The 13,601-nt window shown below is 47.0% G+C and overlaps 1 protein-coding gene and 1 non-coding gene across 8 annotated transcripts in view; both read right to left on the bottom strand.

Annotated features, from left to right (window-relative positions):
• CFAP100 (cilia and flagella associated protein 100) overlaps positions 1–13,601 on the bottom strand; it is a 47,851-nt gene that overhangs the window by 7,752 nt on the left and 26,498 nt on the right. For all 7 annotated transcript variants that reach the window (XM_053598506.1, XM_053598508.1, XM_053598507.1 and 4 more), the window contains 8 exons: positions 12,160–12,227; positions 11,919–12,082; positions 11,590–11,670; positions 10,993–11,201; positions 10,670–10,711; positions 10,491–10,590; positions 7,683–7,731; positions 7,220–7,371 (listed from right to left, as the gene is read on the bottom strand). In XM_053598506.1, the coding sequence (XP_053454481.1) occupies positions 7,220–7,371; positions 7,683–7,731; positions 10,491–10,590; positions 10,670–10,711; positions 10,993–11,201; positions 11,590–11,670; positions 11,919–12,082; positions 12,160–12,227 (865 nt within the window). The remainder of the gene's footprint in view (positions 1–7,219; positions 7,372–7,682; positions 7,732–10,490; positions 10,591–10,669; positions 10,712–10,992; positions 11,202–11,589; positions 11,671–11,918; positions 12,083–12,159; positions 12,228–13,601) is intronic.
• Positions 4,419–4,608, bottom strand: LOC128593061 (U2 spliceosomal RNA). The gene has a single exon (XR_008382238.1). It is a non-coding gene; the product is annotated as a U2 spliceosomal RNA (small nuclear RNA).

The raw sequence follows: 13,601 nt of genomic DNA, 5'->3' as shown, positions 1-13,601 counted from the left end.
TTTTTTTTTTTTTTTTGAGACAGAGTCTCACTCTTATTTACCAGGTTAGAGTGCCATGGCATTAGCCTAACTCACAGCAACCTCAAACTCTTGGGTTCAGGTGATCATCTTGCCTCAGCCACCTGAGTAGGTGGGACTATAGGTGCCCACCATAATGCCCTGCTAATTTTTCTATTTTTAGTAGAGATGTGGTCTCGTTCTTGCTCAGACTGGTGTCAACTCCTGAACTCAAGCAATCAGCTCACCTTGGCCTTACAGAGTGCTAGGATTACAGGCATGACCCACTGCACTCAGTCATAAGAAAGCTTAGTCTTTAATTTTAATTTTTATTGATACATAATAGTTGTACATATTTTCAGAATACATATGATTTAATATATTCATATAATTTTCAAGGATCAAATCAGTGTAACTGGATATCCATCAACATTTGAATTATTCTCTTCTAGATATTTTTAAATATATAGATTATTGTAAACTCCAGTCACCCTGCTAATCTATCAAAGACTAGGTCTTAATTTCTTCTATACATATAAATATATATGTATATTTATCGATATATTTACATCGATAAATATACATATATATTTATAAATATAATATATGTATTAATTTAATATATTTATTTAAATATTTAATATAAATATATGTATAATATATGTATAAATATATATATTTACATATATCGATAAATATACATATATATATTTATAAGTAAATATACATATATATACCAAATAATCAAGATAGCTTATTTAAAGAAATAATGGATGAAAAATTCCAGAGTCTGGGGAGGAAAATGGACATCCATATTCATGAAGCCTAAAGATTGCCAAATAGGTAGAACCTAAGAGGTCTGCGATTGTCAAAAGTCAAAGATAAAGAATTTTGAAAAGATTAAGAGAAAAGCAACACATCACATACAAAGAAATTTTCATAAGACAACCTGTAGATTTCTCAGCAAAAATATTGCAGACCAGGAAAAAGTGGGATGATACATTCAAAACACTAAAAGAAAAAACAAAAAACATGGCTAAGAAGACTATACCCAGCAAAACTATCCTTTAAAAATAAAGAAGAGATAAAGAATTCTCCAGATAAACAAAACCTCAAGGAATTCTTCACCCACTAGGCCTGCCCTATAAGAAGTGCTAAAGGGAGTTCTATACAGTGAAACAAAAAGCTGTTAAATATTAACACAAAAGCACATGAAAGTATAAATCTCGGCTCAGCTCCCGTAGCTCAGTGAGTAGGGTGCCAGCCGCATACACCAAGGCTGTCAGGTTCAAGCCCAGCCCAAGCCTGCTAAGCAACAATGAAAAATGCAACCAAAAAATAGCCGGGCGTTGTGTCGGGCGCCTGTAGTCCCAGCTACTTGGGAGACTGAGGCAAGAGAACTGCTTAAGCCCAAGAGTTGGAGGTTGCTATGAGCTGTGATGCCATGGCACTCTAACCAGGGCAACATAGTGAGACACTGTCTCAAAAAAAAAAAAAAAAAAGTATAAATCTCAGTGGTAAAGGTAAACATACAGACAAAGACAGAATATTGTAATATTGTAATGGTGGTAGACAAATCACTTTTAACCCCAGTATAAAATTTAAAAGACAAAGGTATTAAGGTATTTAGTATGATCCAACTAAAAAGCTTCTGCACTGCCAAGAACACAGTAAGTAAAGCAAGTAGACAGCCCTCAGAATGGGAGAGGATATTTGCAGGTTATGTTTCTGATAAAGGTCTGATAACCAGAATCCACAGAGAACTCAAACTTACTAATAAGAAAAGAACAAGTGATCCCATTACATTGTGGGCAAGAGACTTGAACAGAAGCTTTTCCAAAGAAGACAAGTACATGGTCTACAGACACATGAAAAAATGCTCATCATCTTTAATCATCAGAGAAATGCAAATCAAAACCACTTTGAAATATCATCTAACTCCTGTAAGAGTAAGCCACGTAACAAAATCCCAACACTACAGATGTTGGCATGGATGTGGAGAAAAGGGAACACTTCTGCACTGCTGGTGGGAATGCAAAATAATACATTCCTTTTGGAAAGAAGTTTGGAGACCATTCAGGGATCTAAAAACTGACCTGCCGTTTGATCCTGCAATTTCTCTACTAGGTATATATCCAAAAGACCAAAAATCACTTTGCAAAAAAGGTATTTGCACCAGATTATTCATTGCAGCTCAATTCATAATTGCCAAGTCATGGAAGAAGCCCAAGTGCCCATTGACCCATGAATGGATTAATAAATTGTGGTATATGTTTACCATGGAATACTATGCAGCCTTAAAAAAAGATGGAGACTTTACCTCTTTTATGTTTACATGGATGGAGCTGGAACATATTCTCCTTAGTAAAGTATCTCAAGAATGAAAGAAAAAGTATCCAATGTACTCAGTACTTTCATGAAACCAATTTATGTTTACTCACACTTTCCTATGAAAGATAGATCACAACTATAGCCCAGGATGAAGGAGAGAAATGGAGGGGTAAGGAAGAGGAGGGGGGAGGTTTGATGGTGGGACCACACCTATGGAGCATATTGCAAGGGTACAAGTCAAATCTATCAAATATAGAATATAAATGTCTTAAGACAATCATCAAGTAAATGAGGCAAAAGCTATATTATTTAGTTTGATGTAAGCACTCCAAATTGTATAAAAAAATCATCACATTGTACTCCACATACGCATAAATGTATTCATGATCTATGTGTATATGACTTAATAAAAGGAAAACAAAAAGAATAACTATAATCTCAAACAGTTGTTTGTGGATATACAATATTAAAAAGTCAAATATGGACTTGGCACCTGTAGCTCAGCGGCTAGGGCGTCAGCCACATACACCAGAGCTGGCAGGTTTGAATCCACCCTGGGCCTGCCCAACAATGACAACTACAACGAAAAAAAAAAAAAATAGCCAGGCATTGTGATGGGCGCCTGTAGTCCCAGCTATTTGGGAGGCTGAGGCAAAAGAATCGCTTAAGTACAAGAGTTCAAGGTTGCTGTGAGTTGTGATGCCACGGCACTCCACCCAAGGCAACAGCTTGAGACTCTGTCTCAAAAATAAAATAAAATAAAATAATAAACAGTCAAATACGAAATCAATAGCATAAAGTAGGGGTGAGTAAGTATAGTACCTGTATGTGATTGATGTTGTTATCAGCTTGTAATAAACTTGTAACTGTAAGATACTCAATGCAAGTCTTACGATAACTTTAAAAACACAGTAGATCGATAAATGATAAAAAAAGAATCAAAGCATATCACTGCAATAAGTCATCAAACCAAAAAGATACCAGGGGAGAAGTCGAGGAACAAGAGAACTAAAAGGCAGAAAATAGTCAACAAAATGGCAACAGTAAGTCCTTAACTATCAATTATTACTTTAAATGTAAATGAACCAAACTCCTCAATCAAAAGACACAGAGTGGCTAGACAGATTTCAGACCCAACTATAAATGGTCTACAAGTGACTCACCTTAGATTCAAGAAAATGCATAGGTGAAAAGTGAAGGACTAGAGGAAGATATTCCATGAAAATAGTAACTAAGAGAGAGAGCAGGGGTATCTATACTTACATCAGATAAAATAAGCTTTATGTTAAAAAATATCACAAAAAAAACGGAAAAAAAGGTTTAAATAAAATCAGAAGTTAAAGAAGTGACATTAAAATTGATGCCACAGAAATAAAAATGATCATAAGAAAATACTGGACAACTGAAAATAGATGAATTCTTAGAAACATTCAAACTGTTGTACCAAGATTGAATCAAGAAGATACAAAAATATAAACAGGCCAATAACAAATAGGGAGATTGTAGTAGTAATCAAAAAACACCCAATGAAGAAAAGCCCAGGACCACATGGCTTCATAGGGGACTTCTACCAAACATTTGAAGAATTAGCACCGATCCTTCTTAACTTCTTCCAAAAAATAGAACAGGAGGAGCTGGTGTGATGGCTCACACATGTAATCCCAGAACTTTGGGAGACCAAGTTGGGAGGATCATGGGGGGGCCAGGAGTTCAAGACTAGTCTCGGCAACACAATGAGACCCTGTCCCTATAAAAAATAAAATTAAAAAAAAATTAGCTGGGTGTAGTGGTACAAGTCTGTAGTCTCAGCTACTTGAGAGGCCCAGGAAGGTGCTTGCCCCACCGTTTTACCTTTGCTCCTTTGTCAAAGATCAATTGATCATATTTATGTGGGTCAATTGCTGGGCTCTCTATTCTGTTCCATTAATTTATTTGACTATTCTTTCACCAATTTAATTACTATCTTTCTTATTATAATTTTAGTAAGTCTTGAGGTTGGTAGTGTCAATCCTCTCATTTTCTTGTTCTTTGGTGCTGTGTTGGCTATTCTGGATCTTTTGTTTCTCCATATAAACTTTTTTTTTTATGAGAAGGGGTGCACCGTTCCCGGAGGCACTGCAATACCAGGTCGATGCATGGAGTGGATGGGGCAAGCTCCTATTCCAACTCCTTGCTCCAAAAATCCATTTAATATATTGCCCTTGGATAGAGGACATATCAGTATTAAACTGATAAGAACAGATACTACACTTAATCTTAGCCAAAAGGCCGAGAAGCGATTCCATATAAACTTTTGAAGTAAGTTTTTGTCAATACTCACAAAATAATTTCTTGGATTCTAATTAGATGGTATTGAATCTACAAACAGAACTGGGAAGAACTAACCTCTTGACAAAATCGAGTCTTCCTATCCATGATCATCCATTATCTGTTTATTTAGTTATTATTTGATTTCATCAGAATTTTGTAGTTTTCCTCATCTAGAGCTGGTACATATTTAGTTAGATACCTACTTCGTTTTTTTGAGTGCTCATGTAAATGGTACTGTGTTTTTAATTTCAAATGCCACTTCTTCATTGCTAGCATATGGCAAAGCAATTGACTTTTGTATCTTAATCTTATATCCTGCAAATTTGCTAAAATAGCTTATTTTAGAAGTTTTTTGTTGTTTTTGGATTAGCTATACAGATTATCATGTCATCTACAAATAAAGACAGTTTTATTTCTTCCATCCCAGTCTGTATACATTTTATTTCCCTTTTTCCTTATTGCATTCATTAGGACTTCTAGTACAGTGTTGAAAAGGAGTGGTTAAAAGAGACATTTTGCTATGTTTCTGATCTCAGTGGGAAATCTAGTTTTTCACCCCTAAGTATGATGTTAGCTGTAGTTTTTTGTTTGTTTGTTTGTTTTTTGTCCATGTTATCTATCAAATTGAAGAAATTCACTTCTAGGCCCAGTTTGTTAAGTTTTTATATGAATGGGTATTGGATTTTGTTAAGTACGTTTTCTTTATTATCATGGTGTGACTTTTCTTCTTTAGCTTGTTGATAATGATGGATTAATTAATTTTCAGATGCTGAACCAGCCTTGCATACCTGGGATAAATCTCACTTGGTTATGGCAGAGAGTTCTTTTTACACATTGTTGGATTCAATTTGCTAATATTTTGAAAAGGGTTTTTGTATTAGTGTGGATGGAGATACTGTTCTGGCTTTTTCCTTCCTTGTAATATCTTTTTCTGGTTTTGGTATTAGGGTCTTGCTGGCCTCGTAGAATGAGCTAGGAAGTATTCCCTCTGCTTAGCTTCTGAAAAAGATTGTACAGAATTGGTATAATGTCTTTCTTGAAAATTTTGTAGAATTCACCAGCCTAGAATACTTCTAGGCTAAGGGCTTTTTCCCTTTTGGAAAGTTATTAATTACTGATTCAATTTCTGTAACAGATACAGGCCTATTAGGATTATCTTTTTGTTTTATATTTTTAAGAAATTATATTTTGTCTTTTTCTGAGAAAGGCTGTTTGAATTCATGGAAGTTAAATGCATGTGGGCTGTGACTTCCCTAGAAACAAAGTGTTGGAGCTCTCAGGGATGGCTCAGCTGGCAAAGGCCAGCTACCCACATCACCCTGGGTCTCCTATGAGATGTGTGTATATGTGCATATGTTGGGTGAGGGGCCTGTCTTCTTGCCAGATTCTCTGGGAATCGAGAGGCTTCCTGGCTCTCCCAGATTATCTCTCTGTCTCTCTGACACCTTCAAGCTTTCCTGGGAAAATAATCTTGCCTGAGTGCTGATGGTTTCAAATCCATTTCAAATCATTCTGGAGACTCCCAGCCATGTTGGACCAACAGGACATGGGTAGTAAGGAGCATGGCTTCCCCTTAGGACACTGAAGGCTCGGCAGACTCTCACCTTTGTACTTGTTACCTTTCCCAACCAGCAGGAAGGTTCTGGATCACATGATATTTTCTCCTGGAAGCCTTTCCTGTCCCTTCCCATCTGCTGTCACCCTCCATTTCTGCCCTTTTCACAAATGGTTCAATGTATTTTCCTTCTAGCACATGTCACTGGCTGCAAGTCCAATCTGTGAACCTGTTTGTGCATCTGCTGTCACCCACTACAAGCTCCTTCCAGGGCTGACGCCCAGGCCTGACCCAGAAGAGAAGCTCAGTCAGTGCTGAGGAGTGAACAGATAATTCCCTGCTCTAGACAGGCCTCACCTGACTGTCTTCTAGCCAGTGGTTCTCAATCTTCCTAATGCCACGACCCTTTGATACAGTTCCTCATGTTGGGAGGAATAATTTCATGGTTGGGAGTCACCACAACATGAGGGACTGTATTAAAGGGTCCTGGGCATTAGGAAGGTTGAGAACCACTGCTCCAGACAGTGCCTCCCCACCCCCAGCCCTGCCCTCCTGGGCCCAGGAGGTGGGTACCTGTGCAGTGGAGAGACTGGGGATGGCTGGTGCCCACCCAGCAGGAGGGGCCATTAACATCCTCAGATGGGCTCCAGGTGAGCTCTGGGCAGCTGCCTGCCTTCTCCTCTGCCCCTCTGGCCTGAACTGGATTCCCCCAAGGTCTTCCCAGGGCCCTGGCCACCATGCTGGCTTGACAAGCCCAGCCGCCTCTCCTCCAAGCTGCCTTCCCTTCCTCCAGGCCCCTTCCCCAGAGCCCACCCCCCACCCCCATAGGACAAGTGTGACCGCACAACTCACCACGCCCAGGTCCTCCAGCGCACCGGCCGCCCACCTTCCTACCCAGACCCTTGCTGCTGCCCTAGGGAACGGGGGGCGGCGTCCTCGGCGGGCTGCGCTCGGGGGCGGCCCTGAGGCCCCACCCTGTCCACGGGGACACGCCTCCACCCGGGCTGGCCCGCGCGCGGGACCTACATGCGGATCTTGGTGTTTTTCAAGCTGCGGCCCAGGTCTTCCAAGGTCTCCTCCATTTCCTGCGTGTTCTGGATCAGTGACAGGTTCTGCTCCTCCAGCTCCGTGAAGACGTCCAGGAGCTGCTGGGGCTCCGTGAAGTAGAGCTCCAGCTCCTGCAACCGAGCCCAGTCGGCGGGGCGGGCGGGAGCCGTGCTCGGCCAGGGGCTGGGGGGCTGGCAGTGCAGAGCCGAGCAAGCCGGGGGAGGGGAGGGAGAGGGGAGGGCTGGGGGAGGGGAGGGAGGGGGAGGGAAGGGGCGGGGCGAAAAAGAAGACGGTAAGGGGAGGAGGGGAGAAGAGGGCGGGGCAGGGGTGGGGGAGAGGTGGGATGGAGGAGGGCTGGGCGGTGCGGGGGTGGGGACCATATTGGGCTTGGGGGCAAGGGAGGGTCGGCTGTCGCAGCCTGGCCTGAAATCGGACCACTGACCTCCCCGTCGCTGTCGCTGTCCTCTTGCTGGGGGACGAGAGAGTTCGACCTGCAAAGAGACCGCTGCATCAGCGCTTGGGGACCAGTCTGGGCAGGCGGCAGCGGGGAGTGGCAGAGAGGAGGCTCTGGCGAGTCTCTCCCCAACCCGTCAGGTCAATCCTTTTCTCCTGCCCACACGTTGCCCAGAGGGTGGCCCCAGAATCCTCACCTGGGGGCCACCTGCCCCCAGCTCTTGGCACTGAAGCCAGGTGGTAGTTTCAACATCCAGTAGGCTTGTCTCCCTCCAGCTGGCATAAAGCTTGGCTCATGGGGCCTGCCCACGGCTATCCTGTCCCCCACCAGAGGTCACTCTGCTCCTGTCCTATCAGCACCTTTTGCCCGTTGTTCTCTAGGGGCTGGCTGTACCTCACCACCGCCTTTGCCTTTGTGACTGCCCTCCCGAATCCTTTTTTGAGAGCTACTTTCCCCACTTAGAGTCAGTCTTGGCACCAGTCCTTGATGGTCCCTCACAACTGTCAAAGATACTTGAGGCCATCTCCAGCTGACCTCATGGGGCAAGGCCTTTCCTAGATCTAACCACAGAGGTACAAAGAAAGCTTTGTGGGCTTTGCAATGTGGGGCCTTGGGAGGCCACACTGGATGGAGACTTCAGCTCCACCAATTTCCAAAACACATTTATTTGGGCCCCTCCCAGCCTGCCCAGGATCTGCAGCTTCTCTGGCTGAGAAGCAGGTGCACCAGGGTCCTGGGCTGGGGCCTTGGAGATGCCAGGCCCTGATGCCCCTTAAGTGGAGAGGCATAAGTGTGAGCCCTGTGGGAGCTTTTCCCAGAGGAGGGGGTGTGATGACAACTGAAGCACTCACCAGGTCTGTGCCTCACAGTGACACCCTTTATAAATGAGGAATGCATAGCTCAGAGAGCCAGCGACCTCAAGGTCACCAGCAGGGCACTGCTAGCCCATAATGCCTTCCTAAGAATCTATGCTCCAGATGGACATAGCCTAGGTCAGGGTGCCTGGCCTGGCATTGGGGGATAGGCCCTTCCTGCCCGCTTGGCTGAGCATTTGGTGCAGCTCACAACCTGCCAAACCTTACTCAGCCATGGTCAGCATGGCTAATAGGTAGAGGGGCCAGGACAGTGTGAGCCCAGACCTCTCGTCTCAATAGGCCTGCCTGACTGGGTGCTCCAGGGCTGAGGGCCAGCACTGCATATCCTAGAACCTCTGTTCAACACTGGGGATCACAGGGCAGCACAGGGTTTAGCATTAACAAGCAGTGTGTACCCGGCCCTGCACCAATGCCTGATGGTGGCTGGTCTCTTCCACAAGGCTCCAGGATGGAAGATGGCTTGGACCCTGGAGAAGTTGGGTCCTTTTCCAACAGGAGACGTATCAATTTGGGACATGAGAGGTTGAGGGTAAAGACACCCATATGGGTGTGGAGCTTAAGAACAAGTGAGGACCAGCCACAGGAGGGGCTCCAGCAGTCGTAGAGAAGGGAAGGTGGAGGATGGAGGGATGAGGGGCAGATACAGGCCTGCAGAGGAGAGTGAGGTGCCACCAGGAAGGGAGAGGACATAGTGACCCCTCCAGCCCCAGGGGCCTACTTCTCCCATCCCCCTCCCTCCCCTCATTCAAGATGATAAGGCTTCCCCCCACCAAAAAAAGAGCATTTCAGTGACTTTGGGGTTTCCAAAGATTTCTTAAGCAGAGCATGAAACATCCCAACTATAAAAGAAAAGATTAGCAAACTGGACTTCATTAAAATTAAAAATTCCTACTCTTAGCCAGGCATGGTGGCTCACACCTGTAATCCCAGCACTCTGAGAGGCTGAGGTGGGTGGATTTCCTGAGTTCAGGAGTTAGAGACCAGCCTGAGCAAGAGGGAGACCTCATCGCTAAAAATAGCAGGGCTTTGTGGCAGGCTTCTGTAGTCCCAGCTACTCAGGAGGCTGAGGGAAGAGGATTGCTTGAGCCCAAGAGTTTGAGGTTGCTGTGAGCTATGACACCACAGCACTCAACCCCGGGCCCACTGAGTGAGACTCTGTCTTACAAAAAAAAAAAATCCCTACTCTAAAAGACAATATTAAAGGCATAATAAGGCAAGGCACAGACTAGAAGATATTTGCACTACACTCACACAAAGAGCTAGCACCCAGAATACATAAAGAACTAATAGGAAACCATAAGAAAAGGGTCAATAATCCAGTAAAAATTGGACACTTCACAAAGGAGACTATCCAATGTCCAACAAAGATGAAGTGTGTTCGTATTAGTCATCAGGAAAAAGCCATTAGAACCGTACCAGACACTTCCCCTCTGTAGCACTTACATGTGTCTTTGACTTTTTTATATTTTGATGCTTTGATGGAGGTGGGGTGGGGGGGTTGCTGAGCCTGGAGGGATCACCCTTCCTGGGGCAAACCAGCCCGTGACTCACCATGGAGCACACTTCTCAGATGCTGGCCACTCAGACGACAGCCCATACCCCAACTGCCTCTTCTATCCCTTTATTGGACACTCATCCTCAGGACCATTACTCCCTGCCCTGATCCTCCCAGAGCCAGGACCAGATGACCGGGGGCAGCTCTGGACCCCAGAGACCTGAAGGTACCCAAACCAATGAACTATCTAAGTCTGCTCAACCTACCTGCTTTCCTTCTCTTGGAAACCTGCCCACAACCTGTCCCCTCTGCCTCCTCACCCACCTGCTGTCGCTCCTTGATATGGCTGCCTCATCACACCTAGTGCCATCACGGAGTGCTCCTTCCCAGGGCCTCATCCCTTCTAAGACCCCCAAGGCCACTCACCCTCTCCTGCTGTTTTGCTGGGAATTGTTGATACTGAACGAGTCCGATCCCAGCCGTATCCCTTGCAGAAACTTTGAGGACTTCTTTTTGCCCTGGCTTTCTGGAGGAAGCAGGGGAGTATTTTCCAGGCACCCTGGTCTGGGGTGTGGGCCACCCTCCATACTGGAGCAGCCACCTACCTCTGGCCCCCAGGTGGGGTATCTTGCCCTTAATCCCTGGTCCTACAGAAAACAAAGGAGGAGTCCCAGAATGCCTGAGGGGAACCAAGCTTTAGGTGACACTGCTTGGGCTTCCCAGGACTCATGCAGTTGCCACACCCTCAGCCCCAGAGGAGAGGGGTGCTAGCAGCCCCAAGGGTGAGGGCTGGCCCTCTCCCCTAAGCAAATGCCCCCACAGAGCCCAGCAGGATCTGTGAAGGTGTGAAGAAGCCACATGTGGGCTGGAGGCCTGCACAGCCCCCGTGAGCTGGGCTTGGGGTCTTGGTGGGCCACTGGCAGCTCACCCTGGGATCCTGCATCCTCTTTTCTGCTACTTTTGTCCCCAGGCAAGAGAACACTGTTCTCTTTGGGGGGCTCCACGACCTCCTTGGCCTTTTTGAGAGCCAAGTATTTCTTCTCCTGTTCTTCAAACCACTCCCTGGGTGACAACTTGTATAGGAAATCCTTATAGATCTTGTAATGATGCAGAGTGTCTTCGAATTTGGAGATCTCACTGCCCAGGAAGGGAAAGGTAGCGGTCAGGCCCTCCCCATCCCTGGTGGGCTCCTGAACAGGCTGAGTGTGGGATAAGGGCACTATTTTGTATGGACCAGAGTTGCAGCCCTTAGTGGTTCTCAAACTCCTCTCTGCCCTAGGGACTCTGCCCCTCTTGCAGTCTGGAGTCCGGAAGCTTTCCAGCCAAGCAGGCCCCCTCCCAGGGGTGTGGCCTTGGGAAAGTCTCCAATCTCTCTTGGCCTCAGTCTCCCCATCCATGGGCAATAGCCTTCTGGGACCTTGAAGTCCCAGAGAGGTATGCATGGTGCTGGGCTGTCTTTGGCTATGAGGTAACTCAGAGGGACAGGAGCCAGGCCAGCCCAGGGCCAGCACCCCTCTGACCTCACCTTTTGATATTCATGATCTGAGTGGTGAGTTCCCGGAACTCAATGATCTTCTCCACCTTGGCTTTGGTCTCCTTTTCAGCCCTGGGGTGGGGTGGAGGCAGGGCTTAGTCTGGACTGTTCATGGGGAGTGAGCACAGTCCTCAGGCCCTGAGCTGGGTGAGGCTGGGAGAAGGTTGGAGACCACTGTCAAGTTTTCTGCTGTAGTCCCCCAACCCCTCAGGCTTGTGGTAGTCCCTGACACTTCCAGGGAAGTCACAGGGACTGGGCCAGGGTGTGCACAGGCCCAGGGGACACTGGCGAGAGGCGAGCCGCCCTGGCCATGGGCTCACATCCGTAAGGCCTGCACAGAGCTGCGATCGTTCTCCCTGAGGAACTCGTCAAACAAGACTGCGTCCTTCTCCAGGGCCTTCTCCGCCTGCTCCAGCCTGGCCTCCTCCCTCTCTGTCACCATCTCCAGCTGCTGAATCTCACTCTGCTTCACCTCCAGGGCATACTGGGGGCCACCAGAGTGGGAGTCACTGGCTCTGCCAGCTTAACAGGTACCCTCACACAGGAGGCGTGGGGGCCTACCTGCAGGAGAAACAGCTGGCGCTGGCGGTTCAGGAAGCTGCCCAAGTCCTCAGGTAACACCTTCTTTTCTGCGACAAGAGGAGGCAGGTGAGTGGGGGTGAGAGGCCCAGGCCCGGCCCAGGACAGGGAGGGACTCTGCGAATCTGCAGAGGGGTCCTCGCAGGCTCTTGAGTGGTAATTACAGGACCCTGGAGGCAGTGCTGGCCCTCAGTCTCCACATTCTCTGTGCTGGAGTCCCGCCAGTGGAAAGTGCTTGCTCTGTCTGACCTGGTCCTCTCTTGCTGTCACACCCTTCTCACTTGGAATGAGGCTCTGGACACCCCCACCCTGGAAATTCCAGCTGGTTTTCATAACAAGAGAGAGGCTCTCTGCCTGGGCCTGGGCAGAGCATCGCCATCTCTACTGGGGTTGCTCTGCCCCACGCAGGGCCCAGTGTGGCAGCAGTGCAGTCCCCACTGCCAGGGTTTAAACAGGCGAGAGGAACCTGAGGTGGGCGTTGGGACAAACTTCAGGAGCTCAATCAGAGGGGCAGCAAGCTTGGGGCCAAGGGCCATGGGATGCTCTCCCTACCTCCCTAGTGAGGAACTTCGTGGGTGCTTCCTGACCATGGAGCACTCAAAAGCCATGGGGCTTTCTGGCCTTGTCCCTCAAATCCTTTCCTTTCCAGAAGAGCCCTGGTGGGATTGGTGCAAGAGCTGTTTGAAGAATCCAGGTGCCTGGCAGAGGGCCTGGCTTGGCCTCCTCCAGAAGCCCTTGGGGATGTCTCTGCCCCTCCCAGAGGCCCAGCTCCTGACGGGGAGTCCAGGTCCCCAGGACAAGTCTCAGGCACAAGCCTGCTGGGCCTGCCTCTCCTGCCACCTGCCGCTTCCCTACATCTTGGGAATGGAAGATGGGTGTGGAAACAAAAAGGTGCCATGCTGCTTCATGGTGCTGGGCTGGGCACACAAAATGCTTCAGCCAGTGCAGGTGGCAGAGGTGGAGGCTGAGGCCCTTTCATGCTCTACATTCACACTTAGTGCACTTGTGATCCCACAGCCTCCCAGGACTCTCCCTACAGCTTCTTTCTGACTGTCATATTTATGATCTGGGGTGGCAGAATATAAATATATACTCGGGACTTAAGATTTCCTACTGAGTGATAAAGATAACAGTTTGTACACTCACACAGTTCTCTCTTACTGTGTTCAGTGCATGAACGCATCTAGTCTCAACATCCATCAAGTCAGTACTGTTATCAGCCAAGAGATACTGGGTACTGAGTACTGAGGCACCAAGCATTAGGGCAACTCAGCTATGACCACAAAGCTATTAAACACTGAAGCGATGATCAGAACTGGGAAAACCTAGCTGCAGATCCATGCTTTTTATCACAAAGTTAAACTGCCAACGTTTGTCCATCGTACAGCCTCCGTGCACTATGTCCATCAGTGATCAGAGCACCT

Source organism: Nycticebus coucang, chromosome 8 (genome assembly GCF_027406575.1).
Source record: "Nycticebus coucang isolate mNycCou1 chromosome 8, mNycCou1.pri, whole genome shotgun sequence".
NCBI classification, from domain to species: Eukaryota; Metazoa; Chordata; class Mammalia; order Primates; family Lorisidae; genus Nycticebus; species Nycticebus coucang.
This window is presented reverse-complemented; position numbering and strand designations above follow the sequence as displayed.